Consider the following 27,897-nt stretch of genomic DNA (forward strand, 5'->3'; position numbering starts at 1 on the left):
GAGTTTCTTTATTTCTCTAAATGCTTTTTCTTATTTGGAGCCCCATATCAGGGGCTCCTTACCAGACCCAGCTGTGGCCTCATACAGTGGCTTAGCAATCTCAGAGAAACCTGGTATCCAGATTCTACAGAATCCGGCAGCCCCTAAGAATTCACGAACCTCTTTCTTGGTGTTTGGTCGAGGTATTGAGTAGATGGTCAATTTCCTTTCATGTCCAAGTGCCCAACGCCCTTCTGAGATGATAAATCTAAGGTATCTGACCTCCTGTTTGCATATCTGAGCCTTTTTCCATGACATCTTATACCCCATGGTAGAGAGGAAGGCTAGTAAGTCTCTAGCACCTTTCCAACAGTCTCCTTGGGTGGTGCTTCCAGCAGTAGGTCATCTACTTACTGAAGTAGAGTACAGTTCAAAGCCTCTCCAGGGAAGGCAGCAAGATCTGTGGCTAGTGCCTTGCCAAACGGAGTGGGTGAGTTATTAAAGCCCTATGGCAGTCCAGTTCAGGTCAGTTGTGTCTTTCTCCCAGTGTGTGGGTCTTCCCACTCGAAGGCGAACAAAGGCTGGCTGGCCGGTGATAACCAGAGACTGAAGAAGGCATCTATAAGATTGAGGCATGTGAACCAGCTTGCTTGCACATGTAAGAGACTTAGGAGAGTATACGGGTTTGGGACTACCAGATGGATGGTGACCACTGCATTGTTGATGGCACGGAGGTCCTGAAACAGGGCAGTAATCATTCCCTTCAGGTTCCTGACCAGCAAGAATGGAGTGTTCCATGGTGACTGACACTCAACTAGAATTCCAGCATCGCACAGATGCTGGATATGGTTCCGAATTCCTAGGTGTGCTTCCTGTGACACTGGATATTGCCTTTGTGTGATAGGAATGGCCTCTGGCTTAAGATCTACCACAATAGGTGCGTGAATTTTGGCTAGACCTAAGCCCCGCTTTTCCGCCCAGACAGTAGGAAACTCTTCTAGAAGACTGGTTGGATTCATTTGTTTTTCTCTTGAAGAATAAAGACGCCATTTGTCCCCCCTGGGCATAGTCACAGCCATCATTAAAGCAGGCTGGCCTTCAGTGCGAGACGGATGGGCTTCCCTGAGGTAAAGGCTATTTGTGTCACAAGTTTTGTTAGTAAGTCTCTGCCCAAAAAGGGAATGGGGCACTCTGGTAGGTACAAAACCTCATGAGTCACTAGGTGGCCCCCTAGCTTACATAAGCGAGCAAGCGACTTGGTTCCCCGTGGCCCCAACGATGGTTGCCGTACAATCCGTGAGGGGAGCCACAGGCTTAGTTACTACAGAATATTCAGCCCCAGTGTCCACCATAAAAGTCATTGATTGGCCCCCTACTTCTATTGCGACCAGAGGCTCCTAGGGGCTCAGAATCAGTGATCCCAGTCACCCCTAGTCTGACTGTTCTTCGGCTAGACTGATAAGCTCTTGGATGGCTGGCTCAGGCTGGTATTTTCCTTTGCGAGGTTGATTGAACTTCTATAACCCTTCAGGTGTCCTCCCGCAATGGGGGCATTCGTTCTTCCAATGGCCAGTCTCTTTGCAGTAGGCACATTGGTCATGGCATAGTGAAGGTCTCCTTTTGGCGTCTCTCTTCCGTGGGGAAGCAGTACTCTGTTGTACTGGATCCAGGTTACCTAATGCAGCTGACAGCAGGGATACCTTTTGCCTCATCTGTTTGTCAGCTACCTTTTGGACCTCCTGGTCGTAGTTTACAAACACCTCGTTTGCAACCTCTAGCAGCTGGGTGGCATTCATTCTAGCAAAGCCCTCTAGCTTTTGAAGCTTGTGGCGGATGTCAGTGAAAGATTGAGCCACAAATGCTGCGTTGACCATGCGCTGGTTTTCTTGTGCCTTAGGGTCAAAAGGGGTATACACCTCTCATAGTCTCTCATAGAACTCTGTGGGAGACTTCTCTGGCCTCTGGAGTATCTTTGCTGCTTTTGACATATTTGTTGGCTTCCTAGCCCCAGCCTTTACCCCTTGCAGTATGGCCTGTCGGTACCTGTTGAGAGACTCTCTACTGTGTGGTACATTAAAGTCCCAATTGGGCTTGGTGTCTGGCGCAGCCTCTGAGGCCCATGCTACAGGGTTCAGTACACTGCTCGGTGCTTGTCCTTGGAGCCATCCTCGTGCTTCTGACAGAATCCGATGCTATTCCTCAGTGTTGAAGAGAGTCAGGAGGGGTTGATGGCAGTCATCCCAGATAGGCTGATGAGTTTGGAAGATGGACTGAAGCAGGTTAATAATTGCGTGAGGTTTTTCCGAATAGGACGGAGTGTGCTGCTTCCAGATGAGGAGGTCGGTTGTGCTGAATGGCTGATAGTAGGAGACAGGGTGGCCTGGCTGGAGTGTGCCATCTTTTCCAATCTCTAAGGATCCTCACGCCTCTCAAAGGGGCATCTGAAGGGTCACAGGTTGCTGAACTGGTTTGGTGGCTGAGTGAAGGTGCCGTGGACTCGGGCTTGGTGGTTGCTTGGGCTGTCGGGGTGGCGAAGGCACAGATAGTGAAGGGCTGTCTGGCAATTGTGGGTGGAGTGGCTGGACGGGCCGAGCTATTGGGAAGTATGGTGGTGGGAAGATAGGTTCTTCCTTGGTGTCCCCTTAGTGGATTATTTTTGCTGGCTCTTCTTTGTTCTTTTTCCGAGCCAGTCGGGCCACTAGTACCTTACTCTCTCCATCTTATTCACACAAAACCGGACCCAAGGGGGCACTACAGTAGCGATCTACAGCCATGTGTCTATGTACAGAAACTGGTCTGGATGCCCTGGGGTCCCTGTCACTACCCAATATACTGCCCTCACTGTAGGGAGGTCTAGAGTTCCTTCCGAGGGCCATCCTACCCTGAAAGCAGGCCATTCAAGCTCACAAAGAGTACAAAGCTTTCCCGGGGTCAGTTTGACCCCGTACTCTTCTGCGAAACCTTTCTTAAAAATTTTCAACATACAATTTAAGACAGTTGGCTTAGAAAAACTTCCCCCTATATTTTCAGGAAGCTTCCTTTGAAAATTGGGCGCAGAGGCTGGCATTAGTATATTCTCTAAAGTCCTAGAAACCTGGTTAAAGCAGCACAAAACACTAAAATTAATACAGAATCCCAGTTTTCTACTCAGAAAACCTTTTCAAAACATTAGTGTCAGACCAATAGTCTAAGAAACATTAAACACAATTCTACCTTTTGCATTAGTTTACTTTTGACACTTCAATTTCCATCCTTGTTTCCAACCTTGTATCAACTTTAACTTTATTCCACATAAAATTCCCTCTCAGGATTTTCCCTTCACAAAACTTCTTTCACACTTTCTTTATTCCTTCAGCTTGCCTCTTTTCACTAGTTCAGTAATAACCACCTCTAAGGCAAATACCTTTCTTTTTCCTTCAAAATAAGTCACCAGACCTTATACCTTCTGTTAACGAGACACTTCCCTATTTTCCTTTCTACCAGGTATTTCAGGAGTACCTCCCATACCTCCCATGATAGACAACTATCATGCCACAAAGCGGGGTGGGGGATAAGGTTGGGGAAATTTGGATGGGAAGCCACTCACTTCGTCTGTCTCTGGCTCCCTACCTCTCAGGAATTTCAGGCGCCTCTTAGCATTGGTGGGTTGGTATAAACCCCCAACCCAGACCACTGGAGTAGATTCCTCACGGAGTTCCAGTGGGGCCACCATAAGCCGTATGAGGTTCACCTATGGAACCACAGATTGAGGCTCAACTCTAGCTTTTTTGCAAGGCCACATCAGTCACTCAGCATTCACTCTCTTCCTTACAACCTCCCACCATTCCTTAACGTATCCACTAACTTGTACAAGGTGCTTGGTTGCCCTCTGGAAGGTGATGGAGCTCCCTCCTTTTCTTAGTTGACCAAACTCTTGCTGCCCTGCAAAGACAAACAAGGATGGGTACCCCCTCCAAAGAGAAGAACATTCAGGTGCTCATCTGGCCGTTCCCCCCGTAGGGAGCTTGGATGACGCTTAGACGTAGCAGACTCAGCCTTGTGACTTACGATCAAACACTAGTCTGATGCTGCCATAGACCATATGCCATTCACCATGGAAATGCAGAATGAGCCCACACGAACTCTGTGGCCTTTGGGAGACCTTAAGGATGCCCAGCCGTGGAGCTACAAACTCATACCTGATCGATCAAATTGTCCAAGCCATTCATTCACTCACTCATTCACACATCAGCTCAAAACATTACCCTTCTCCATCACTGGCATAATCTTTAGCTAGTGGGGGCCTGCCTTAACCCAACATTTCCCCCAATGGGGAGACCCAGTTTCCACTCCCGCTTTTGGAGACTCCTGATGAACCTGAAATACTCGTCAGGTTCTCTGATCAATGTCTTCTTACTGAAGACCAGGACACTGCGTCCAGTTGCTCTTCTCTCTGATAGAGGAGACCTGAATGGGGGCTGTCCTGGAACCTTTCCTCCTTACTTTGGTACCTTTTCCTCCTGCGGCCATTTCCGGTGAGTTGGTCCTTCTCTCCTATGAGTCCTGTTGGTGACTCGGCCTTACTGGGAGTCAGGGCGCCGATCTGAAAGAGAGCCCAGAATATTCATCGGGTGGCGTGCTTCCTCAGTCGTCTTGGTTCCCCTCCGCCTAAGCCAGGCTGAGCCACCAGTCCAGCGGCTCAAGGGGCTGGCATAGTTGGAATCTCGCTGGGGCCTCCAAAACGTTGTGGAAAAATCCCAAACCCAGTCCAGCGAAAAACAAGCAGTAACTCGGAGAGAAGGAGAACTCAGGTTTATTAAGCACGGTCCCAGAGGAGCTAGTGCTCTGAAGATCTGGGCAGTGTGCTCAGTTGCAACATTCGTTTTATAGAAGAATTTTACACAAGCTGATTGAACCATTATAAATGGCAGGAGTTGCTAAGGGTTACCAACATTGCAAATTGTTACAGGAAGCGGGATATGCCAGGGTACAAGGTGCTACAAGAGGCGGGGGCTGCTATGGGTACAAACAGTTACATTTACAAGTTGAGCAAAGTGCAAGTGAGCTCTTGCATGAGCTCCTGCATACAGCAAGCATATTTACAGAAGTACAACAAAGGGCTGATTAGTTTTTTTATGTAAATTCCTCAAATTTCCTCTTCAATAGAAGATGCAAGACTTGTTAAGGAGAACCTGGGGGTAAAGGAGAAAAGATTGCATTAATTTCTTAAAGACTGACATATCACCGTTACCATTATATATTATTATTGTTATAAACTATTATTAATTCTCTAATAAACATTGTTGATGACCATGAGTTGTTAGATGAACAATGCACTAATGATGTTATAGTATTGGAAAAGTGACATGAGGACATTCTTAATCCAGAGTCCATGGAGTATGGAAATTATATGCCTATTTCTGAGGGAGGAGAAGGTCCATAGCTTTCATTAGGTTCTCAAAGGAATCCAAGATCCACAAAAAGTTAAAAACCACTGCTGCAGAGAAAAGAGCAGAGATTTTGGGATCACACATCTTTGTTTTCAAATACTGGCTCCAATCTTAATAAATTGTATGATATACTTCCTCTATGAGCCTCAGTTTCCTTATTTGTAAATTGAGAATAATGATACCCAAGTTACAGGGTTGTTGTGAGGATTAAATTAAATTCTCTACATAAAATGCTTGACACAAAGTGGGCACTCAAGAAATGAGAATCTCCTTCCTCCTACCGCAGTATATAAAACACAGTAAGGAGTTTAGACTCCCAACCGGAAACTCAGACGCAGATTCCAAAACTAAATTTCCACAAAAAATTCAAAATAAAAGTATTCAGTTGGTGTCAAAAAAAAAAAAACGTTTCTCAAACCTAGGAACATGCATATGCATACATTCTGTTTGGAAAGTTAGAGTTATTTAAATGCCACTCTATCCTGGCATGTTTGACTTCAATCCTACGCATATATTACGATAAGACCTAGGATGAAAAACCTTTTGAATTGAGCAAGAGATCTGATCCTCTTAAATGACATATGAAGAACTTTTATAAAGACACGGCGCCTTCGCTAATCCTCCAGATTCATGAAGAAACCTCGAAGGGGTTAAAGCTTACACAAACTTTGCTTCTCAGCTTTTCTCTTATCTCCTCCCTCTCCAGCTCCACACTGGCTTCACGGCTCCACACCGCTAAGGCAGAGCGTAGCTGAATCACTACCTTTCCCACATACTCTAAACTCTTGCCTGTGAAAGAGGAACTGGTAACTTTATTCAAGTGTTCCAGAGGGTATATATACATCCAAACAGACACTTCTCTTGGCTTTTTGGAGTTTATAAGGAGCAAGGTATCTGAAACTGCACTCTGAAGCTGTAAGTGGCAACTGGCATTTTAACTAACTAATAGAAGGTGCTTTTCTGTTTTGCACTGGAAAGGTCTGACTCTTTAGGAAGATGAAAAAAAAAGCAACTTTGCATGAACAGAGTCCTGCTTCTCTGGCAAAACAAGTCTTTCATTCTCTTTTCAAGATATTCTAAAGATGTTCCTGAACAAGTTGCCTGTTGGTGCAAGCTTCAAAAGGGACATTTAAACAGCCAACCCACTCATCCTGCGAGCCAGGAAAGGTAAGAGATTTAAAAGTATTATGATGTTATTCATGGTGAAATGAGTGGCATTATTTTATTTATCTGCAGGTGTGGGAGACAGGCACCATCTGCTACAGAAAATATAGCAACTCCCACTTGAGAAAGCTTATTACTTAATGGCTCCAGCCATTGAAGAAGCACTTGCTGCTGGAACTGTTTTTTTCAGAGGCTATTGGGGAACTAGATACTCTAATAGCTCCTTCCTCTCCTTAGTTTTCTCTCTCTCACACCAGGCAGATAAATACAAACAAGAAGTGTTAACTCCTGAAAGCTGTTTCAATGGATAGTTTTGACTTTCTCTTCTGAATTGTTCTACCGATCATTTTCCTTAGCTATTTGATGGGATTTCGGTTTTGAAATTATATAGGCAAGGTGTCATGCAGAAAAATATAAAATTACCAGTGAATTGTTTTCGGAACTTTATCATGTTAAAGAAAAATCAAAAGTAACTACTAGGAGTCCTTCAGGACCAAAACAGGGATCAGGTTACATTTATCTCTATATCCCCAGCACTTAGCAGAGTGTCTGATACTTTGGTTGGCACTCAAAGGTTTACTGAATAAATATCAATTTAATTTTCGAGATCCAAGCAGAACTTTATTGCTCTTCCTAGAAATAAGATTCACCCAAGGAATCTCTCTCAAGATTGATGGATGAAGAAAGCTCCACATTCCCTTCTCATTTTAAGGAGCAAAATTAACTACTGGGTGTATATGTTATTTCGCTTCTGTGAGGTTATATATTCTATGCTGATGTCAAACATTACCAAACATGACATTTCGATTTCCATACCAAAAACACTAGAAGTTTTATTATTATTATTATTACCAAGGGTTTTATTTAGCAAGTTAATAGCAAAACATGGCAATCGGAAAACCAAAGGTGTATCACATTGCTTGTGGGTATTTTGATTTATATTAGAAGTGAAGGAAACCAGATGTTCAGGCTAATGTTGGACATTGGCCAATTATTAAATTAATCTCTTTCACTCTGCCATTCCCCCAAACTTCCCTCCCCCTTTCCATCTCTCCTCCTTTCTTTCCCAGTGTTTTCCTGCTTCCCTATTGTCATCTCTACTTCTTAATCACTCATTTCTCCCACCTCTTATCCACTTCCCAAATCCCTAATCATTTTCTCACTTTTCACATTTCCTTCCTTCTCTCCTCTTCACTTCCCTCTATTTTCCTTCCTTTTTTTCCTACTTCCTTACCTACCCCTAAATCTTACCTACCCCTCAATCAACAGTTTTCAACCACTTTTACAAAGACTACAGACTGATTTTTATTTTATGAGCTTTCCAGAAAGGACTACAGGATACTAAAATTCTATAAAGATCTTCCCATGAAAATCAGATCCCTTATAATTAATAGAATTTCTGTTTCTTTTGAAATCACATGGTTGTTCTTTTCAAACGATGCAGGGCTTTTAATAGATCAATCACATTATCTACACAGCTCATTGATTAGTTGTCAAAGAGAGCTATGGCAATCCTGTTTGGAAAGGTTTCATAAGAAGTTGTCACAGGTACAGGACCAGAGTAACAAAGAGGATTTCCCAATATCTAACTTTTCGTTTACTCATTTAAAAGTCCTTAATGGATTTAAAGAATTAAATCAATAGACCTGTCTGAATTGAACAGAGCGTTTGGTGTCTGCAGACTATAAAGGTTTTAGGAAAGATAAGATCAGTTGTCCAAACTCTCAAATGAAATGTTTAAAGAAATTGAGAATTGTACATGAGATCATCTTTGTTGTCTACAGCTTCTCTAAGCTTTATGGATTTTTTTAAATTAAATTTATTGGGGCGACATTGGTTAATAAAATCACAGATTTCAAGTGTACAATTCAATAATATGTCATATGTGTATTGCATTGTGTGTTCGCTATATTCAAAGTTAAATTTCCTTTATTCAGACCTAACGAAGATTCAAGAAGATTGTGTAGGAGGCAGAACATATATCATCAATTGTTACTGAAAAGCATCTATAGACACAATTGAACTTTCTAAAATTTAAAGCTCTAAACCCATCCTATGTAGCTTTCTTTTAAAATCATGTAACTGAAATAGTAATTCAAGAGAAAAGTTTCTAAGAAATTGATTATTCCTTAATTCCAGATTATAATTGGGAATTTAGTCTCCTTTGTACAATACAAAACTGGGGAGTGAGTGAGGGGAATAGAAAGAAAAAAGAGTTTCAAGCTCTTATCCAAGTTATATTAGCAGTCGCAACAGAGATAAGACTGTGCTCTTTAAATTGTCAGTGTTCCGTGCATTTCTTCGGTGATATCCATTCATTTAGTCAACAATTATTGAGCAGCTACTGCAAGCATGGTTTTACAAGGGATAGAGTGTTGAAAAAGACCCTGAAGGAGTTTGTAAATTACTACTTGGAGGGGGGGAACACATCAAATAGATATTTACATTAGGCAAATGTAACTTCTATAGGAGATACTTCTATAGGAGATACAAAGCATGTGAAAATTAGAATTGGATGGGAAATTAAGGTCAGTTTCATTTGCTGAACCATGAAGAATTGTATCATTTTCCCAAGCAGAGATGATGTGTGAAGATAGAAGGAAATGGTCAAACAAAAGCATGGAGACAGGGAAATAGGTAACAGTGAGCATTACAGCTTGGTTGGAAAGGAGAGTAGAGGAAGGAATTGAGGTCAGCCAGGACCAGGACATTGACGGCCGGGACCAGGAATGTCAAGCTAAACAGAATAAAGTCCAAAGGCAATAAGGAACCTCAAAGGTAATATGTAGGTTTCTAAACCTTTATTCCTTTTTCATCCTATTAGAATAGTTATTACTAAGAGCAAATTAGAGATGACATGTAGCTTGACACTTTTTTTAATAAAGTTCATAACAAATAAATTAAACAACATATTGTTTAGGCATGGGGTGAGCGTGTATGTAAATAAAAGCAAGGTAATGATTAACAAATTTAAAAGTATTATTTCTAGGGAGAAGTCGTTGGATGGGATGGAGAGGAGCATAGGTAGATGTCATGTAAATTATTAGTTATTTTCAATATTAAAGTTGTTAGGTATTTGTTCAAGGTGTTTGTCCATGAGTGTTCTTAAGTAAGCAAATTAAAGAGACCCTGATGCACCCATGATGACAATGTGCCATTAACCAAGGAGTATGACTTATCCAAATCTGTGTATTTGAGATCCACAGGAGACTTAAAAGAACCTATAATACTGTAGAGGTTTCTCCCAATTGGCTTGCACTAGCAGAGAGTTTATTTTCCTTCCACTTCTCTGGAGGGTAGGTGAAAAAGTAACTTATGAGATACATGGGTGAAAAAATCCATTAAGCTTTTATCTTTGGGCCAGCACCACTTTTAAGGAAAGTTGCTACTGGGAGAAGAGGTGGTGTGGAAGAAGGCTGCTCAGCCATACAACATATACATGAAGCACGTTTAATAAATACAGGGACAGCTGAGATCAAAAGACACCTCTATGTGGGCTGCCTGGTACTGTCAGAATCCTAAATCTAAAGTGCTCTGTTCTATTTGCAGAGTGGTGCTTCTCAGCCCTGGCTGCACATCAAAATCACCTGTGGAGCTTTAAGCACTACAGATGTTCATGCTCCACACAGACCTACTGAATCAGAACCTCTAAAGGAAGTACCTAGATATGTACATATCTTTTAAAAGCTTAAAAAGTGATCTTGAGGGCAGCAGAGACTGGAAACCATTCCTTACAAACTATGCTTAGAAACTCTAAGTGGGTAGCTTGTTAGAAATGTAGATTTCAGGGCCCTATCCCCAGAGATTCTGATCTAGGCAGCAAGGGAAAGGGTCTAGAAACCTGCATTTGTAATAAGCGTCTTCAAGGTGATTCTGAAGATGAGGCTTCCTTGGACCACACTAGGAAACATTGCCCCAAAGGTTCCAAAACACTAGGGCCTCATGGTGACTACTCTGTGTATTCATTTCCTAGGGCTGTCATAAACAAAGTGCCACAAACTTGGTGGCTTAAAACAACAGAAATTTATTCTCTTAAGTCTGGAGGCTAGAAGTCTGAAATTGGGGCATCAATAGGGCCATGCTCTGTCTTCAATCTGTGAGGTAAAATACTTCCTTGGCTCTTCTAGCTTCTGGCATTTCTGGCAATCCTTGGCATGCCTTGGCTTGTACATGCATCACTCCAATCTCTGCCTCTGTCTTCTCTCCACATGTCTCTGTCTTCTCTAATAAGGATGCCAGTCCTATTGGATTAGGACTAACCTAATGATTTTAACTTGATTATATCTGCAAAGACCCTATTTCCAAATGAGGTCACGTTCACAGATACTGGGTGTTAGGACTTTAACATATCTTTGGGGAATTCAACTGATAACACTATTTTACATAGTTTTGCTTTTTGTTTTTTGGTTTTTTTTTAAGTAAGGACCCCAAACAACTAACAAGACAGATTAGCTATGTTCTTTAGCTGGGATGTCTAGATAGAAAGACCTATAGTTAACTCAGAGCTCACTGTGCAAAGAATCACCTGAAAAGCTTGTGCTTGGAACACATGTTCCTGGGCCTTGATCCAAGATGTTAGAATTCAGTAGGACTGGGGAAGGATCTAAGAATCTACATTTTAAAAGATGTCAAGGGTCCATGCATCACACTCTTGAGAAAAACTGGATTCGGGAGAACAAGCAAGGTCAAGAACCAAGTGGTTTGGGGAGGAGGAGCTCCCGAGAGCAGACCCTAAAATCTGCATTTGTAACAAGTTACTCAGGTGAACCATTGCCTTTGGGGCATAGTATTTCTAGGGAACTAAAGGATACCTACTATAATTGTTATTTCCATTTGTTAGTGAATCAGAACTCAAATTAGATGTACCTTTAAGTATTGTAAAGTGTCCCCTATACCATTGCTCCAAAGGCAGTAGAAAGATACCCAGTCTCTTTGCTCTTGTGTCTTGTGAAACAAGGTGGCTCTGTGTGGGTGGTAGAAACAGTAAGTAGGTTAGACAAGAATCATGCAGATTACAGAAAGTGAGCTGGTGAGTATACACCTTAAGGTAAAGTGCTCCCAGGCTGGGGGCAAAATTCAGGATCATAGGCAGAGTAATGTGACGGAGCTATTTCTATTAACTCTCCTTGGGTACGTTAAAAAGCGACAGAACTAGGCTACGTTGTCAACTCTCTCCTATTATTGTACATGACAGGTGATGGTGGTTTATATTGTTTATTTTACTCACCCACATTCAAAATTCATATTTAAAATGACTAGCTAAATCATTCTGGAAGACTTCAATAGTAATGAGTTGACCTTATTTACACACTGGAATGTTACTGCCAATAAAGACAAAGTTCTGTCTTTATCAATAATGAAAGGTGTAGTTATTTGCTCAGAACAGATATATCATTTCAATTCCTTCTAATCTACAAATGCTTGGGTGGGTGGAAGTATAATCTTATCCCCACAGACCTGAATGACAGAGCTAGAACACAAACAAAATTAAAGGAACACTGCATTCCTAAAAATTCCATGATTTGTTAAAGTGACCATGGCACTGGGACCTGGAGTTTGAAAACGAATCCTTAGATTTAGGTCTTCTTTAGTTCATTGCTAGGCTTTTCTGTATAAACTAGAGCAGTGGCTCTCAGTCCTAACTTTACTTTAGAGTCACTGTTGGAGCTTTTTAAAAATACCACTGCTTGGAACCCACCCCAGACCAATAAAATTTGATACTCTAGAGTGGTGTCCAGGCCCCTACTGTGAAGATTATGATTCAGAATGTCTAAATTGGAGCCCAGGGTCTGTATTTTAATAAGTACCTCACGTAAATCTTCTGATCAGTTAGTTTGGAAAACACAGTTCTAATCTAGCTTAGTCGTTAGGTGCTTTCCAATAATCTGATTTTTTTCTTTAACTGTTTAATAGTTACTTACCACATTAAAAAAGTATTTAAGATGATGAAAACTCAGGATATCATTTTGAAACTAATTTGCCCATAGCAAACTTTTTACTTCAAAGAAATTTCCATCTGTTTTTCTTAGACACCTGAATCTTTCATTTATTTTTATTTTTTTTTTATTTTTAGGGAAATAAATCTGTTGAAGAATCTTGAGAGTCAAATCTTCTGAGCATAAACCTACTGCTGTCAACATCTCTAAGACTTCCTTCATCTGAGAATTACCAGGTCTGACAACACTTTCCCTCAAGCCTACAGTGAGGGACATCAACAAAGCTGTAGAAAACTCACATCCTCTAGACTTATAGCTCTCAAGCTGTGGTAGCTGGGCAGGAATCCTACAAGCTCCATCCTTAGGGGAGATTCAGAAAAACGAGAAGGATGAAAACTCAGATATGCTAAGCCTAAAATATAAAAGCCTTTAGAAAGTCTCCTCACAGAAGAACCCAGTTAAATCCACATAATTAGTACACACATTTAGATGAGTCATAGGTAAAACAGAACCCTTTCTCCTTGTACCAAAACAGAGCAAAAGTCTGATTTAATATTCTGAGAGATTCTTGTCCCCATACCAGTATTAATTATAAAGCAATTTCACCATTTTTATTTTAATCAGTATAAGAGTAGGACTGTGGAAAATAAAAGATATACATATATATATATACACACACACATATACATATATTGACATGTTGTATCTCTTTCATCTCACTCTTTTTACATATGTAATTTTTTAAAGATTAAGAAGTTCTGATAAAACGTAGCTGGGGGGTGGGGGTGCTATGCTGGAGGACATAGAAGGTGTGGCAATTGCCAAATTAGAACATCATCATTTTCTTGCTTGTGCACTACTGACTTGGCTCTGGTCGTGATTTCTTTTTTTATTCAGAGACAGTCTAAGTGACTGTGCAATGCCTCAAGAGCAATAGAAATCAAATAGAAACAGGTACCAATTCAAGTCTTAAATGATGACAGAGGTACATTTCAAGTACCATGGAAATCTCACTGGGCGGGCCCATTTTCCCACCCTGGCAACAGAAGTTGACACCACTTCAGATAAGTATTCCAATCTGTATATGTATGTGGGCTTATTCCTGAGCCTCCTGGCCATTCTCCTCATCCTGCTCTTCACAATGCTCCTTCGACTCAAACACGTCATCTCACCCATCACCTCTGAGAGCACAGAAAGTGTTCCTCAATTCACAGATGTAGAGATGCAGAGTCGAATCCCCACTCCTTAATGCCAGGATGAAGATGAGCCTTAGTGGATTTCAGTAAACCCTTGTATGTTGGTGTTCAGGAAAGCTTCCTTTTTTATGCATAGCTTCCCATGTAAGGAATCAACAAGTTCATTTAACAAAAAATCATTCATGTTTCTTTGTGTTTTTCTCTATCTTGACTCTGCTAATGGGATAGCTAACAGGTTTAAGACTTATTCTTTGCCAGGAATATAGGAAATGGCAGCTGGTTGGGAGGGTATGTTTCCATAGTAACCAAAGAGCCTGGGCTTTAAGCAAACCTCAGACCACAGAAATTCATGTGCAGCTATTGTAAACAAAACACAGGATCTCTGGAAGCTCCAAGAACAAGGAAAATTTGCCTTCGAAAGGGCTGACTGTTCAAAGATGGTACCCCAAGAAAAAGACATTTTAATTTTAGCACTTGGACCCTAAAGAATCGCTTCTGCTGACAAGAAGCTAAACCATATCAGAGATGAATGGAAGGGACCATGAACCTTTTCCCAAAGGAGCAGTGATTTTATCATCTGAGGCCATTGTGTTTGTCTCAAATGAAAGAAGAGTTTTAAAGAAACTGTTTCAGTTTAAAGAGCAAGCTTGCAAAAAGTTGTTTCCAGTCACAAACTCATCTAGAGAGGGAAAATGTGCATTTTATATCTGTGTTATTACTATTACTGGACCTTTAAAAACTTAGGTAATGGCAGATGTAATATGAAAATTTGGAATAATGAGCTTCCCCAAAACCAAGGGAAAATTAAGTCAAAATGTGTTGACAATGAACCTTACATTATATGTGCAGCTTCTTTGCCTTTTCTCTCTCCATATCATGCTCCAGGATTTAGGTGCACACAAATATGAGCTTTGTTTAAAGGTGACCTTAGCAAAGAAGGCTAAACTGCACTTTAAAGCAGAAATGAAATAATATTGATATTCTATTGTTGAACAATTGTGGCTTTGGACAAAACATACAAGACTCTGGATGCCAGATGTTTCTGAAAAATGATCAGAGAGCTATTTAGTCATCACTATACTTTTAGATCTGAGTGTAAGAAAAACAAAGAGAGACAAAGGAGGAAAGGACTAAACAACACCCTCCAACAAATCTTTACTGAGATCAATGTTCTCAAATTCACATTTCTCTTTCCCAGAAAATGTTCCTCCCTTCTTGATCCCTGCCAAAAGATGAAGTATTTCATTTATTACCTATAAGAGATATATTTTGAAAAATTCCATTCTCATAAGTAGCCCTTGTATGCCAGTAGTAGAGAAAGAATTTGATTTTTTAAAAATTAAAGTTCCAAAGGGGAACCAAAGGAAATAAGTACTGTTTACAAATTAGAAATTAGAAGGCTGGTCATATTCTTGTCACCAAAGAACTAAGACACCTGTGTTGACTTCTTCCTGCTTTAAAAAAAAAAAAACAGTTCTCTCTTGCATCTAAAAGGTGGTCATCAAATTTCACAGGGTGCTCCCTTGGGAACTGCAGTGGTGGCGAGAGAGAAATGGAATGGATGTTAGGTTAATGCCACCTCCACCAGACATGTAGCTCTCTCTAGTCTGTTACCAATTTAGATTGGCCCCTTTACTCTGGTCTAAATCTAGCTTGGTGGTGAAATTCCCAAGTGCTTTCTCCTTTTATACACAGTCATTTGCCAATATTCCACTCTCCAAGGGGCTGCAAAGTGTAAAATCCCCACATGCAGAGCTAAACTTAGCAGCAAGCCTGACTCTGGCACAACTGTTACAAAAGTGCATTGTTAAAAGATGGCAGCTGCGTTCTGCACCATTCAGGAGAGATCAGCAGGTAAGCTAAGACTCAGACAGGGCTTCACTTCCCTTTTGGCATTCTATTTTCCCAAATACAAAGTGACTGTTAACATTATTACATTTGGTGGTTTAAGTTGTGTCTTTATTCTACACCCAGACTCCATGTACCCTTTAAAATTTTAGTTCTTGGTGGCCATACATGGACTTCCTCAAAGGCTGGAAATATACCCCAGAACATCTTAAGGACACACATCTTCCCTCTCCTTTTTGTGCTTACAGTATTTGAATGCACTTTACAGTTAAGTCAGTGGCTGGATAAATGAAGAAATTGATTACACTTTCAACAGCAGTGAACAGCGAGATACCCAATGGCTTGTTGCTGAATCTAATGAACAGACAGACTAAAAATCTATTCCCTGCTCACCTACCCCCCCCAACCCAAATTTCAGGAGTTTAAAACTACTCTTTAATCACTGACTTGGATGAAGATTGCTAATTTATGTTTAGGTTACTCACCTGGAAAACAACCGCCCTCTTTCATCACAACTACCCCACGGGATCCAGATCTTCACTGAGCATTAACCAAAGCACACGGCACAGATTGCACTAAAATAGCAGCATAACCCTTCACAGTTTCCAGTGATAACATAAATAGAGATGCATTTAAGCAGATGTGTCATTATGGTGACACACATGGTATTTAATCTTTAGGAAAATAAACAATGTTTTCATCATAGCAAACTTACTATAAAGAATCTTCCATTTATATTAAATTATATTCCCCAATGTATTAATTAACATATATTACTGCTCAAAGAGGCAGCTAGAGCAATCAATGGGCATAATTTGAATTTATCCATCTATCCAAAATGCTGACTTGTCAATTCTCTCCCCAACCCTCACTCTCCCAAAAAATTCATGTTAGCCTAAATGTAAACAGATAGGTTATTTATATATAGATGTACTCTGTTGTAAGGTGAAAAAATGATTCTCTAATTGTTATAGTGCTGATCTACATGTAATTGCCATTTCTGTAAGTCAAAAATGATCAAATATTGGCAATTTCATATAATTCAACTTAATAAAAAGACTCACTATATGAATTCTTTAAATAGTAAACTCTCCTAATATGTTTAAAGATATTAAATTTCAAAAAATGTACTTTGCATACATTTCAGAATCATGGGTTGTATAAAACAAGGTCTATTGTAAAAGGCTTATGTATTATGTATTAGGCAAGAAATATTGGGGTTAATCAAGATAGGTTCATCTGGCCTAACCTTTTCATACATGCCAAATCTGAAGCTTTGGATTCATAACTGAGTTTGACAGCTTCAGACACTGCCGTACTTGCTAAGTAGGTAAAAGGGGTTCATTTAATGCAATTAAATGGTTATATCTAGTAATACATGTCATTCACCTGCATTTGTACAAAAGGAACTTTTTGAACAAAATGAAGAATTGTGTTGAAGAAAAAAATTGGCTTTCTTTTGTTTGAAATCATTAATATTTGAAATAGATTCATATTGTATAAAAACAGAAATAGTCGAATTAATATTTAGCATGTCATTTTCGATCCCTGGAAAATAAATTCTGTTTGGTTTGTTAATAACAAATATCTATTGTCTGAAGAATGTAAAGAACATTAGCCTCATCATTCCAATATAAATTGTAACATCGGAAAATTGGTAGGATTTATAATTTTGAAGTGTCATTATTTTTTTATTCACCAATCTCCTACCTTTTATTTTCTTCCCATTTGCAAACTTATTGGTGTGTTAGTTTGTTTCTTTAGTAGTAGGATGTGAAAAATGGATCATGACTACTAGCTGTCAATGAAGATAACCTGAGGAGAGAATGAGATAAGGTAACTAGAGTGTCAATATCTTTCAACATTCCCCTCCCCACATTATTTTTTAAATGTATCTTACATTTTGCGCTTTCTTCATTTGATCCTCACAGCAACCATGTGCGTAATGAGTGAAGGTATTATAGTCTGTTTTACAAAAGAAGACATGAACACAGAGAGATTATTGAGGCACTTGTGGTTACACAGAAGCCAAGTCAAAATGACACTGCTAGTCTTGGGATTCCTATTTTAGTACTCATCCCATCATACTTTGCTTTCTGGACACTGAATACATATTTCAAACCTATCCATTCTATACCACTGCAAGTTCTGCAGACAACAATTGAGCTCTACAGATAAATAACTCCCTGCGCCCAAATTCAAAACAAATAAGCAAAATTCTGCCATCTCTTTAATTTTATAGCCACAGCAACATATGTTAACAGACTAGGAAATTTAACACAAAGGCAAACCTTGCAGCTTCGATTTATATGGATGAAGGGAAGTGGTAGATATATAGATGGATTATCACCCACAATGCAACTCCCTATGATAATTTGACTTAATCCCCACAGTCAATGCCAGTTTTTCATATCCATGATTATTTCTTCCTGCCCCCTTCGCCCCCACCCCTGAAATTAGAACATCTCTTCTTAGGTAAAAATAGTGTCCTTATTTAAAATTGTATAGTGTTTTAAGTGCATACAGCAATTCCATTTGTGTTCTATAATAAATGCAATGAAATTAAAAGGGAGAGCATTAGTCGCTAGAGATGCTTCCTCTAACCACAAAGAATGAATTGTTAGGGCTCTGCCGCCACCTCCACTGTGGACGGAGGTGAGATGGCGGCCACCAAGCGGGTAGGAGAGGTTACACAGGGCAGTGAGCCTGGTCAGCCCAAGCCGCCACTACCTCAGCCGCATCCCCTGTTGCCCCAGCAACAGCAAGAAAAAGTGATGGTGGCTGAGGCCGAAGAAGTGGTGCCATCCCCTATGGATGACGGGTTCCTGAGTCTGGACTCCCCCACCTGTATCTTGCAGGGACAGAGCAGAATGGGCTGATACAGATCCAGTGCTGCAGAACAATGGCCTCAATCCAGTGGGCCAGATAATTTATAATGAAAAATTTAGCGATGTTTATGATAATTTCTGGGCCGTTCTGCATGAAGAAAGAAGTGAAGGAGCTTTTAAACTAACGAGATGCTACTGAGTTAAATGCAGCCAATTATACAGTGTGGTGTTTTCAAAGAGTTCTCTTAAAGTCATTTCAAAACTATCTGCATGAAGAAATGAACTACGTCACTGCAATAATAGGAGAACAGTCCCAAGTTTGGCATCATAGATATTAGTGGAATGGCTAAAAGATCCATCTCAGGAGCTTGAGTTTATTGCTGATATTCTTAATCAAGATGCAAAGAATTATCATGCTTGGCAATATCGACAGTGGGTTATTCATGACTTTAAACTTTGGAATAATGAGCTGCAGTATATAGCCCAACTTCTTAAAGAGGACATGAGAAATAACTTTTTCTGGAACTAAAGATACTTCAAAATTTCTAACACTAGCTACAATGATCATGCTATATTGGAGAGAGAAGTCCAGTACACTCTGGAAATGATCAAATGAGTACCATGGAATGAAAGTGCATGGAACTATATGAAAGGGGTTTTGCAGGATTGTGGTCTTTCTAAATATTCCAATCTATTGAATCAATTGCTTGATTTACAACAAAGTCACAGTTCCCCCTACCTAATTGCCTTTCTTGTGGATATCTATGAAGATAAGCTAGAAAACCAATATGACAACAAGGAGGACAGTCTTAATAAAGCATTAGAGTTAATGTGAAATCCTAGCTGAAGAAAAGGACACTATAAAAAAGGAATATTGGAGATATATTGGAAGATCCTTTCAAAGCAAACAGCACAGAAAGTGACCCACCAACAAATGTACAGCAATAACACCATCCAGAAGAACTTGATGGAGTGTTGTTATTTTTAAACACACTCTAATGCAGGAGTTTAAAGCTAGAGTGATCATTTTCTTTGCCTGTGGTGTAAAACATGCATCGTACATGTATTGCTTTTTAACAAGAACTAAGCGTGATGTACCTTGGATGCTGCTGCTATTCAAACTAGCTCCAAGTAATTCGATTCTTTTAAAACAAAGTAATTTGAGGGAAAGGGGAAAGAAAGTCCCATAAAGGAACTTTTGTAGTCTTATCGATATTTACTCTAATCCTTTAGCATCTACTCCTCTCTAAATGATATATACATCAGGATTTGCAGCATTAATGATTGCAGATAACGTGTAATGGATATGTGGTAACTTAAATATCAGTTCAGGAAGCCTGAAATGCAATTGTAACATTAGAGTTGCTATGTCACACAGTATGTTGTTATCACTGCAACCAACTAATGCTAAAATAATAGTTTTGTAATAAAATTATAGATGTAGCCTAAAAAAAAAAAAAAGAATAAATTGTTATAGGCTGTGTGGGGACCTAAAGTTTGCAATCAGAAAGTTTACAATCTGGCAAAGATGATAAATACCTAAATTCATTCATTCACTCATTCAACATTTATTCAGCACCTGCTGTGTGAAAAACAAGACACACTCTATACCCTGGTGAAGGTTATAGCCTACTGAGGTGGATATCAGATAATTACAAGATAATTACAAGAATATTCCTTTATAAAGGAGAAGTATAAGGCGCTTAGGTACATATAAAGTGAAGTCGATGCTGCCTAGCCTGGCCTAGAGTGTAGGGAAAACTTTACTAAGGAGATAATATCTAATCTAAAATCTAATGAATGAGCAAAAGGAGATAATAGGGCACACATTCCATACAGAGAACAGCATGTGCAAGGATTCTGAGGTCAAATACACTTGGCGCACTTTAAGAAGCACAGGGAGTAAGAATTCTCCAGAAGGCTGGAAAGGTTGATAGAGACAAGTACATACAGGGCCTCGTGGACAATGTTATGGATTTTTAACTTTATTTTAAGCATAGAGAAGAAAAGAACTCTGGCAGCAGTGTGGAGGATAGATTGAAGAAGGGCAAGTGGATGCAGGGAGACCAGTTGAGAGGCTATGGCAGTGGTTCAGGAGAAATGTGATAATACCTTGGACTACCACCATCAATTTGGTAGTTATAAAGAGAAATAGCTTTGAGATAGATTTAGGAGATAAAATCAGCAATACTAGCTGATAAATTGGATAATATGGATAAGCAAGATGGAAGAATCTAGAAGCGACTTACTGGTTTCTGGTTTGAACAAAGGTCTGGCAGAATATCAGAGAAGAGGATAAATGAATTTAGTTTTGGACATATTTAGTTTGATGTGCCTTTGAGACATCCAAGTGCAGTGTTGAACAGGCAGTTGAATATTGGGTCTGGAGCTCACAAGAGGAGTTAGGGCTGGAGACAAAAATTTCAGAAGTGTTAATAGATGAGATTGCCCAGGGAGGGGTTGTAGAGTAGCCTGAAGAAAGATTGACAATAACAGAACATAAAATATGTCCCTCCCCTGTTTTGGGGTGGTTAGTCACTTGGCAAGCAGGTTGGGAAAGATTAGTTTTAAGCATCCTCAAACTAAGGCAGATTTCTCAGAGATACTTGAGATCAAGAGAAGCAGAAGAGTGAGTTAGAGCCAAAGACCTTTGGGGAGACCAAATACAAACATTAAGTACAAAGGTTAGGGGCAGGACCATAAATAACAGGGAAATAGAGCCAATTATTGGAAGCCAGAAACCAATGAAGCAGTACTTTGGTAAGTGAAGGGACTGTAATGAAGTCTTGCATAGTGGCATGGTGCAGAGAATAGACTACACACAGAAGGCAAAACATGGAGCAAAATGGTGAATTTGGTAAAAGCAGGAACTTAAAAGGTAAAAAGAAAAAAAAGGAAATATAAGACTTTCCTTTTTCCCAACCCTTAGATACTAAAACTTGTTAGGTACCTGGATACAGGCCAATTACACTTCTAGATCAAATCTTTCAAAATTTAACATTTCAAACTATCAGAATATCTAATACTTGTTCACCAGTCTAATATATTTGTAGATGATGCAGAAATCTGCTAGCTAATTCTAACATTATTTATAATCTAGAGTTCTGACTTGTGGGTAAAGAATGTTCTGAAGAGTAAGAGACAGTGATCTCAAACCTTTGAAGAATTTCCACATAAATGTGGTAGAGATTTAATTTATGTAGTTTGAAAGGACAGAACTAGGATCAACAAATAGAAATTAAAGGAAGCAAGGTTTATAGGCAAAGAATGTTAGTTCATTGTGTTTCCAGTAACAGAGTTTCCCCCAAATAGATCAGAGTTTCTTGTAGAGTAAAATATTGTTGAAACAGTTCAAGCAGATTCTGATGACCATATCTATCAGAGATAATGATAATAATAATCACATATTTTCAAAACGTATGATGTGTAAATCTATGTTTCATGTTCTTCACGAATTCTTATTTAAACTTGACAAAATTCTACAAAGCGGGTATTATTATTATCCTCATTTTACCTATAAGAATATTGAGGCTTTAAAGGGTTAAATAATTTCCTCCAGGTCACACAACTAGTAAGTGACACAAACTGGATTCTAACCCATAGCCAACTGACTTCAGAACCCATATGCTACTGTGTGTATAAATATGTATATACAATATATGATCTGTGTGTCTGCATGTGTGCATATATATACATATCCATACACAGAACAACAGGGAAACTCTTTAATCCATGGAAAAGATGAGTAAAAGATGGCCCTCTCAATAGAAAAATAATCAACAAAAATTGAAACTGATACAAGCTGAGAGATAGTTTATAAAATTTTTGTTGACAAAACATGGGAAGTAACCTAGTCCTATGAAGTTGACAAAATAAGAGCTAGATAGTCTGGAAACTGTTAATGGAATGTGTTGAAACATCACTACCTCAATTGTAATGTAACTGTACTATCTGTGTATTGAATCAGAAAAAAAGAGAGATATGTGGCATCTTTAAAAAAAATGAGAGACAAAGAATTGATCATTGTTTATGAAGCAACAGCACTATTTTTTAAAAAATATTGAATTTTTTAAGCCTACAAGAAAATGCAAAGAAATATTAGAAAAGATTAACCATTTTACCTGTAAACTATCATCAAGCCTTGGCAAAATCTTAACGTTTTGCCATATATTGGCTTCAGATTTTTAAAAAGCAATAGAACATTATAGGCAGATTTGAAGCCCCCATATACTTCTTCTTGATCCTGTTCTACCCCAGAGTTAATTACTGAGAACCAAAACCATCTACCTCTGCTTTCAGTTTGGACACCGAGTACTGAAATTACCTACCCTCCGCCACATATAACTTACTCTCTACATTAATATAACTATTCTTCCAGGAAATTCTTGTCCAAGCAAATGGCTTGATTGTTTAGGAATTTCCCTAAAGATTCATCAATTTTTCAATGGAAAAATTCTCCCGTTACTGTTTCCACCACCCCTGGACTGTTATATCATGATCATCACCCAATCCTAATCAAGTCCCCACATTATAAGACCCACTTTTAACTAAACTTCCAATTCTCAATAAATCCCTCTGAGATATTACCAGACCTTGGAGAGGTAGCATTTTCCCTTACTACGGTAAGCAAATAAACTCAACGAATTGTGTTGATGATATTTGAGGAGCCAGCATTCATTCGACACTACTATTCCCATCTTGATATTCATCAATACAATGTATGATTTAATTTGTTTCACTATATGTGATATCCATATGATACGTAATATTGTTTTACAATGCATGCTTTTAAACTTAATATAAATAAATCATAATGTACATATCCTTTGCAACTTATAATGATGATATTTATTAGGTCTGTGATATTTATCATTAATTTTCACTGTTGCATTTTATCATATAAATATACTACAATTGTTTTATCCATTTTCCTGGATGATATGTTTTGTCTAATATTAATATAGCAACACTAGCTTTCTTTTGGTTAATGTTTGCCAGGTATACATTTTTCCATCCTTTTACTTAAAGTACATGTGTTCTTATTTTAGGTATACATCTTACAAGTACAATATTAATTGGATTTAGCTTTCTTATTGTATTTTAAATCTGTATGTTTAAATTGGTGCATTCAGTCCATTTATATTTATTAAGATTACCAATATATTTGGACTTATTACCATCATCTTATTTTGTTATTTTTCTTGGGTTTTGTTTACTTTTTTTCACTTTTCCTATATTTCATTCAGTTGCTTAATGTTTTAATTTCCTTTTATTCCCTCTACCAATTTGGAAATTAGGTATTCTATTCTTTTAGTGACTAACCCTTTTATGATACTTGATGTGAAGGGTAAAGTTCATTAGCATATCTAGTCTACTTTCATAATATAAGGTCTGAACAGTAGAATTCCTTAAGTGTAATATATTACCTTTCATTATCTATATTACTCTTTTTGAGCATTGTATTTCCATTTCGTTTTAGTTTTTAATTTTTGTTTTAATTAAAATGATATATGAACAAATCTTAAAATTCTTAAAACATCCTACTGAGTAAAAAGCCTTAGACAAAGGGTACCTATTTTATGATCACATTTATATTAATTTCTAGAACTGTGCAGTTTAATGTGGTAGTTACTAGCTACACATAGCTACTGAGCACTTGATATATGGTTAGTTAAAACTGAAATATACTATAAGTGTAAATTGCATTTACACTTATAGTATATCTATAAGTGTAAATCCAGTAAACTGGATTTCAAACACATAATATGAAAAAAAGAATGTAAATATCTTATGCATAAATTTATACTGGTTACATGTTGGAAATGGTAATATTTTGGATACATTGGATTAAATAAAACACATTATTTAAGTTAGGCATTGGTTATTTTTACTTTTTGTAACATGCCTAATAGTAAATTTTCAATTACACATGCAGCTCTATTTTTGACTCACATTATATTTCTATTTGACAGTGCTATTCTATAAAAAGCAAAACTCATCTAGGGTGAAAAAATCTAAACAATAGTTTTCTTTGGAGGGATGTGGGTAGGAATCAATTGAGAAAGTCAGGAAGAAGATATTTCTAGTAATAAGTATGTTTTATGGCTTTATGGAGGTTAGCATTACAGGTTATTAATTCATCAAAATTCAAAATATTAAGCTCTAATTAATGATGTGATGCTAACGTGTTTAGGGTGAATTATATTGATATTTTCAATTTATTTTGAAATGCATCAAAAATTAAGATGGTATGATGGATGGATAAAGAGAGGACTAGATAGTTGCAGGATAAAGCAAATATTGTAAACTGATAATTGAGAATCTAGAAGGTAGGTATACAGCTGCACACTGTACAATGCTTCCAATTTTTTAGTATATTTAAAAATGTCCATTGTAAAATGATGAATAATATTATACATGTAGATAATTTTAAAAGTTAAATATATGAAACAATGTTTTTTAAGACACTGGCCATTAGGCAATGAAGGACACTAGTTTGCAGATATGAAAAACAAATGAGGTGACCCTTATGAGTGACTCAGCTTTAAGAGATTTTCCAGGCCACGGCATAATGAAGAGGTATTGAGGCAAATGCCTCTCTCTGTTGAAGATATAGAACTCAGAGTCTTAGGAGATCAATGCAGTTAGAGTTAATAGGACAGAAACAGAACCCCAGAGGCTTGCAGAGGTCTCCCTTTAGTTATTCGGCAGAGTACCTATCATTGCACATGTGTGAAAAATCTACATGAGATCGGGAAGAATAACATGGAAAGATCAGATCAGAGGGAACAGTGCCTGACAGAGAGGTCCAGAAACAGCGCCAATTTTCACCAGCCAGACTAGAAAAACTCATAATTCACAAAACATTGGGTAGGGTATCCAGGAAGGTCTGGCCTCAGTGGTAGGAAAAACTAGCTCTGCTTTGGACTCACCTAAACCATAAAAATAAGACCTAAAAGGATCAAACTATTTTCAAGTAACTTAAGTGCATCCAAGAACAAAGCTCACAAAGATTGATAGAAATACAAGTATATCCAGCACCCAACAAGAAAAATTTCATATCTGACATCCAATCAAAGATTACCAGGTATGTAAAGAAACAAATATATGACTTTTAAGAACAAGAAAAAAATTAAGTGAATAAAAACTGACCTAAAATTGACAGACATTAGAATTAGCAGACAAGTACATTAAAACATTTATCATAACTGTATTCTATATGTTTAATAAGTTAAGTAAACATATGAAGAAGACCCAAATTGAACTTCTAAAGATGAAAATTACAATTTCTTAGAAGAAAAAGTCATTGGATGGAATTAAAGGCAGACTAGCTATTACAGAAGAAAAAAAAAGTAAACTTGAACGCATAGCAATAGAAACTATACAAAATGAAACATACAGAGAAAAAAGAATACTAAAAAAGAAAGCATTAGTGAACTGTGTGACAACTATGAGTAGCTTCATATGTGAGCACTTGGAATCTTTGAAGAGGCATAAAAATTAATTTGAAGAAATAATGACTGAAACTTTCCAATATTAATGAAAAATATAAACTCACTTATCCAGAAAGCTCAATGAGCCCCAAGCACAAGAAATATGAAGAAAACTATAGTAAGACGTGTCATAATCAAATTGTTCCAAACCAATGATAAAGAGAAAATCTTAAAAGCAGCTAGATCTCTTACATAGAGAAGAATGAAAATAATGACATCAGATTTCTTGTCAGAAACAATGCTATAGAAAAGAGAGTGGACATATTTAAAGTACTGAAAAAAGAAAAGAAAAAACTATCCACCTAGAGTTCTGTACCTGGCAATATATATTTCAAAAACAAAGTCAAGTCTTTTTCAGACATACAAAAATTGGGGAAAAAATCATCACCAGCAGACCCGCATTACAAGAAATATTAAAGGGCATCCTTCAGGCAGAAGGAAAATGATACCAGATGAAAATATTGATTTAAACAAAGAGCAAGAAGAAGAACATCAGAATTAGTAACTATATGGATAAGTATAGAAGACTTTTCCTGTTATTTCAATCTCTTTAAAAAATTGTTTAAACAAAAATAACAAGACTCCATTGTGAGATTTAGAGCATATATAAAAGTGAAAAATATGGCAACAATAGCATAAATGCTAGAAGAGGAGAAATGAAAATACATAATTGTAAAATTCTTATACTATATGTAAAGTGGTATAATATCACTTGAAAGTATACTATAACAAGTTAAGTATGCATATAACCTTAGGATACTGCCATTCACCCTTTAAAACAGCTTGATTTATCCCCATTATCCAGGTTTATCACTTTCCTTGATTCTCTGTACTCCCAGAACACCGTTAATTACTATTTCCTGTGTGACCTCAATAGTTATAATTGCTTATATTCTTGCATTTAATCACTACATTGCAATTCATTCATTTGCATATATATGAGCTCCTTGAGGTAAAACATTCATCTTTATATCCTCAGTGACTAATATAGAACCTGGCACAGAGTAGATGTTTAGTACTACTGGATGACTGACTGACTGCATGGCTAAATGTTATGTTCTGACTCACAAACTGCAGTTCCTCTGGTGTCTATAGCTGAATTTGCTCAGTGGGAAGATCTAATTCCATGACCTGACCCATGTACTCTGTTCTAACCAAATTCAGTTAATCCTGGTTACCCTCAACTGGGTCCTAAAATACAGAAAGACCTACAGATACTGTTAACATTTTAGTTATCATTACTGGGAAAGAGTATAGACTAGTTTAACAGTTGGGAGGTTGCTCTTAGTAAACAGGTTGTTCACTTACAAAGCCTAAATATGATACTAACATTGTTCTTCATGTATTCATTTACTGGCCAAACTCTCCTCACCATTCTTCACATGTTGAATTCTGAAAATTCCTGATTTAGTAGAGCCTAAATTGGTGAGATTTACTTTACATGAGGAAAATAGGGATAATCATAATAATTTTGGAGTAAAATAAATGCTTCCTTCTTGCATATGCTCCTAGTACCACTTTATAAGCTTTTTCATTTGCTAGTAGGAATTTAGATTTGAATATTTCCTTTTTTTGTTTGTTTTACTTAAAAAATACTTTTTACTGTGGTCCAACTGTTTTTCTATTTTTTTCGTAATTTTTTTTTTACTTTTCAATTAGAGTTGGCATACAATATTATATTTGTTTCAGATATACAACGTAGTGATTAGACATTTCTATAACTTACGAACTGATTACCCGACAAGTCTAATACCACCTAATACCATGTCTCCATTTATTTTTAATCAGTCTTTCATTTTGCTTGATCATATATTAATCAGTATAGGTGCTATTGTTATCATAGTAGATTATTATGGAAATAGTGGTGATGTCACAAACTCGCAATTTTGAAGGAAGAAAAAATGAAAATATAGGTAATAAAAACTCTTGCTTCTATTGAAATACATATGATAATTAGGGAAAGAACCATATAAAAATTTTAAAAAACAAAATTTAAATACACTGATGACTGTTAAGGGTGTGGT

At 37.8% G+C, this 27,897-nt stretch overlaps 1 protein-coding gene and 1 pseudogene across 1 annotated transcript; both read left to right on the forward strand.

Annotated features, from left to right (window-relative positions):
• The first annotated feature begins 13,484 nt into the window (after positions 1 to 13,484).
• Positions 13,485 to 13,757, forward strand: SERTM2 (serine rich and transmembrane domain containing 2). The gene has a single exon (XM_039874767.1). The coding sequence runs from the start codon at positions 13,485 to 13,487 to the stop codon at positions 13,755 to 13,757; it is 273 nt and encodes a 90-aa protein (XP_039730701.1).
• Positions 13,758 to 18,212: 4,455 nt separating this feature from the next.
• On the forward strand, positions 18,213 to 19,328 carry LOC120612319 (protein farnesyltransferase/geranylgeranyltransferase type-1 subunit alpha-like; annotated as a pseudogene).
• Positions 19,329 to 27,897: the final 8,569 nt, after the last annotated feature.

This window comes from Pteropus medius, unplaced genomic scaffold, assembly GCF_902729225.1.
Source record: "Pteropus medius unplaced genomic scaffold, Ma_sr-lr_union100, whole genome shotgun sequence".
NCBI classification, from domain to species: Eukaryota; Metazoa; Chordata; class Mammalia; order Chiroptera; family Pteropodidae; genus Pteropus; species Pteropus medius.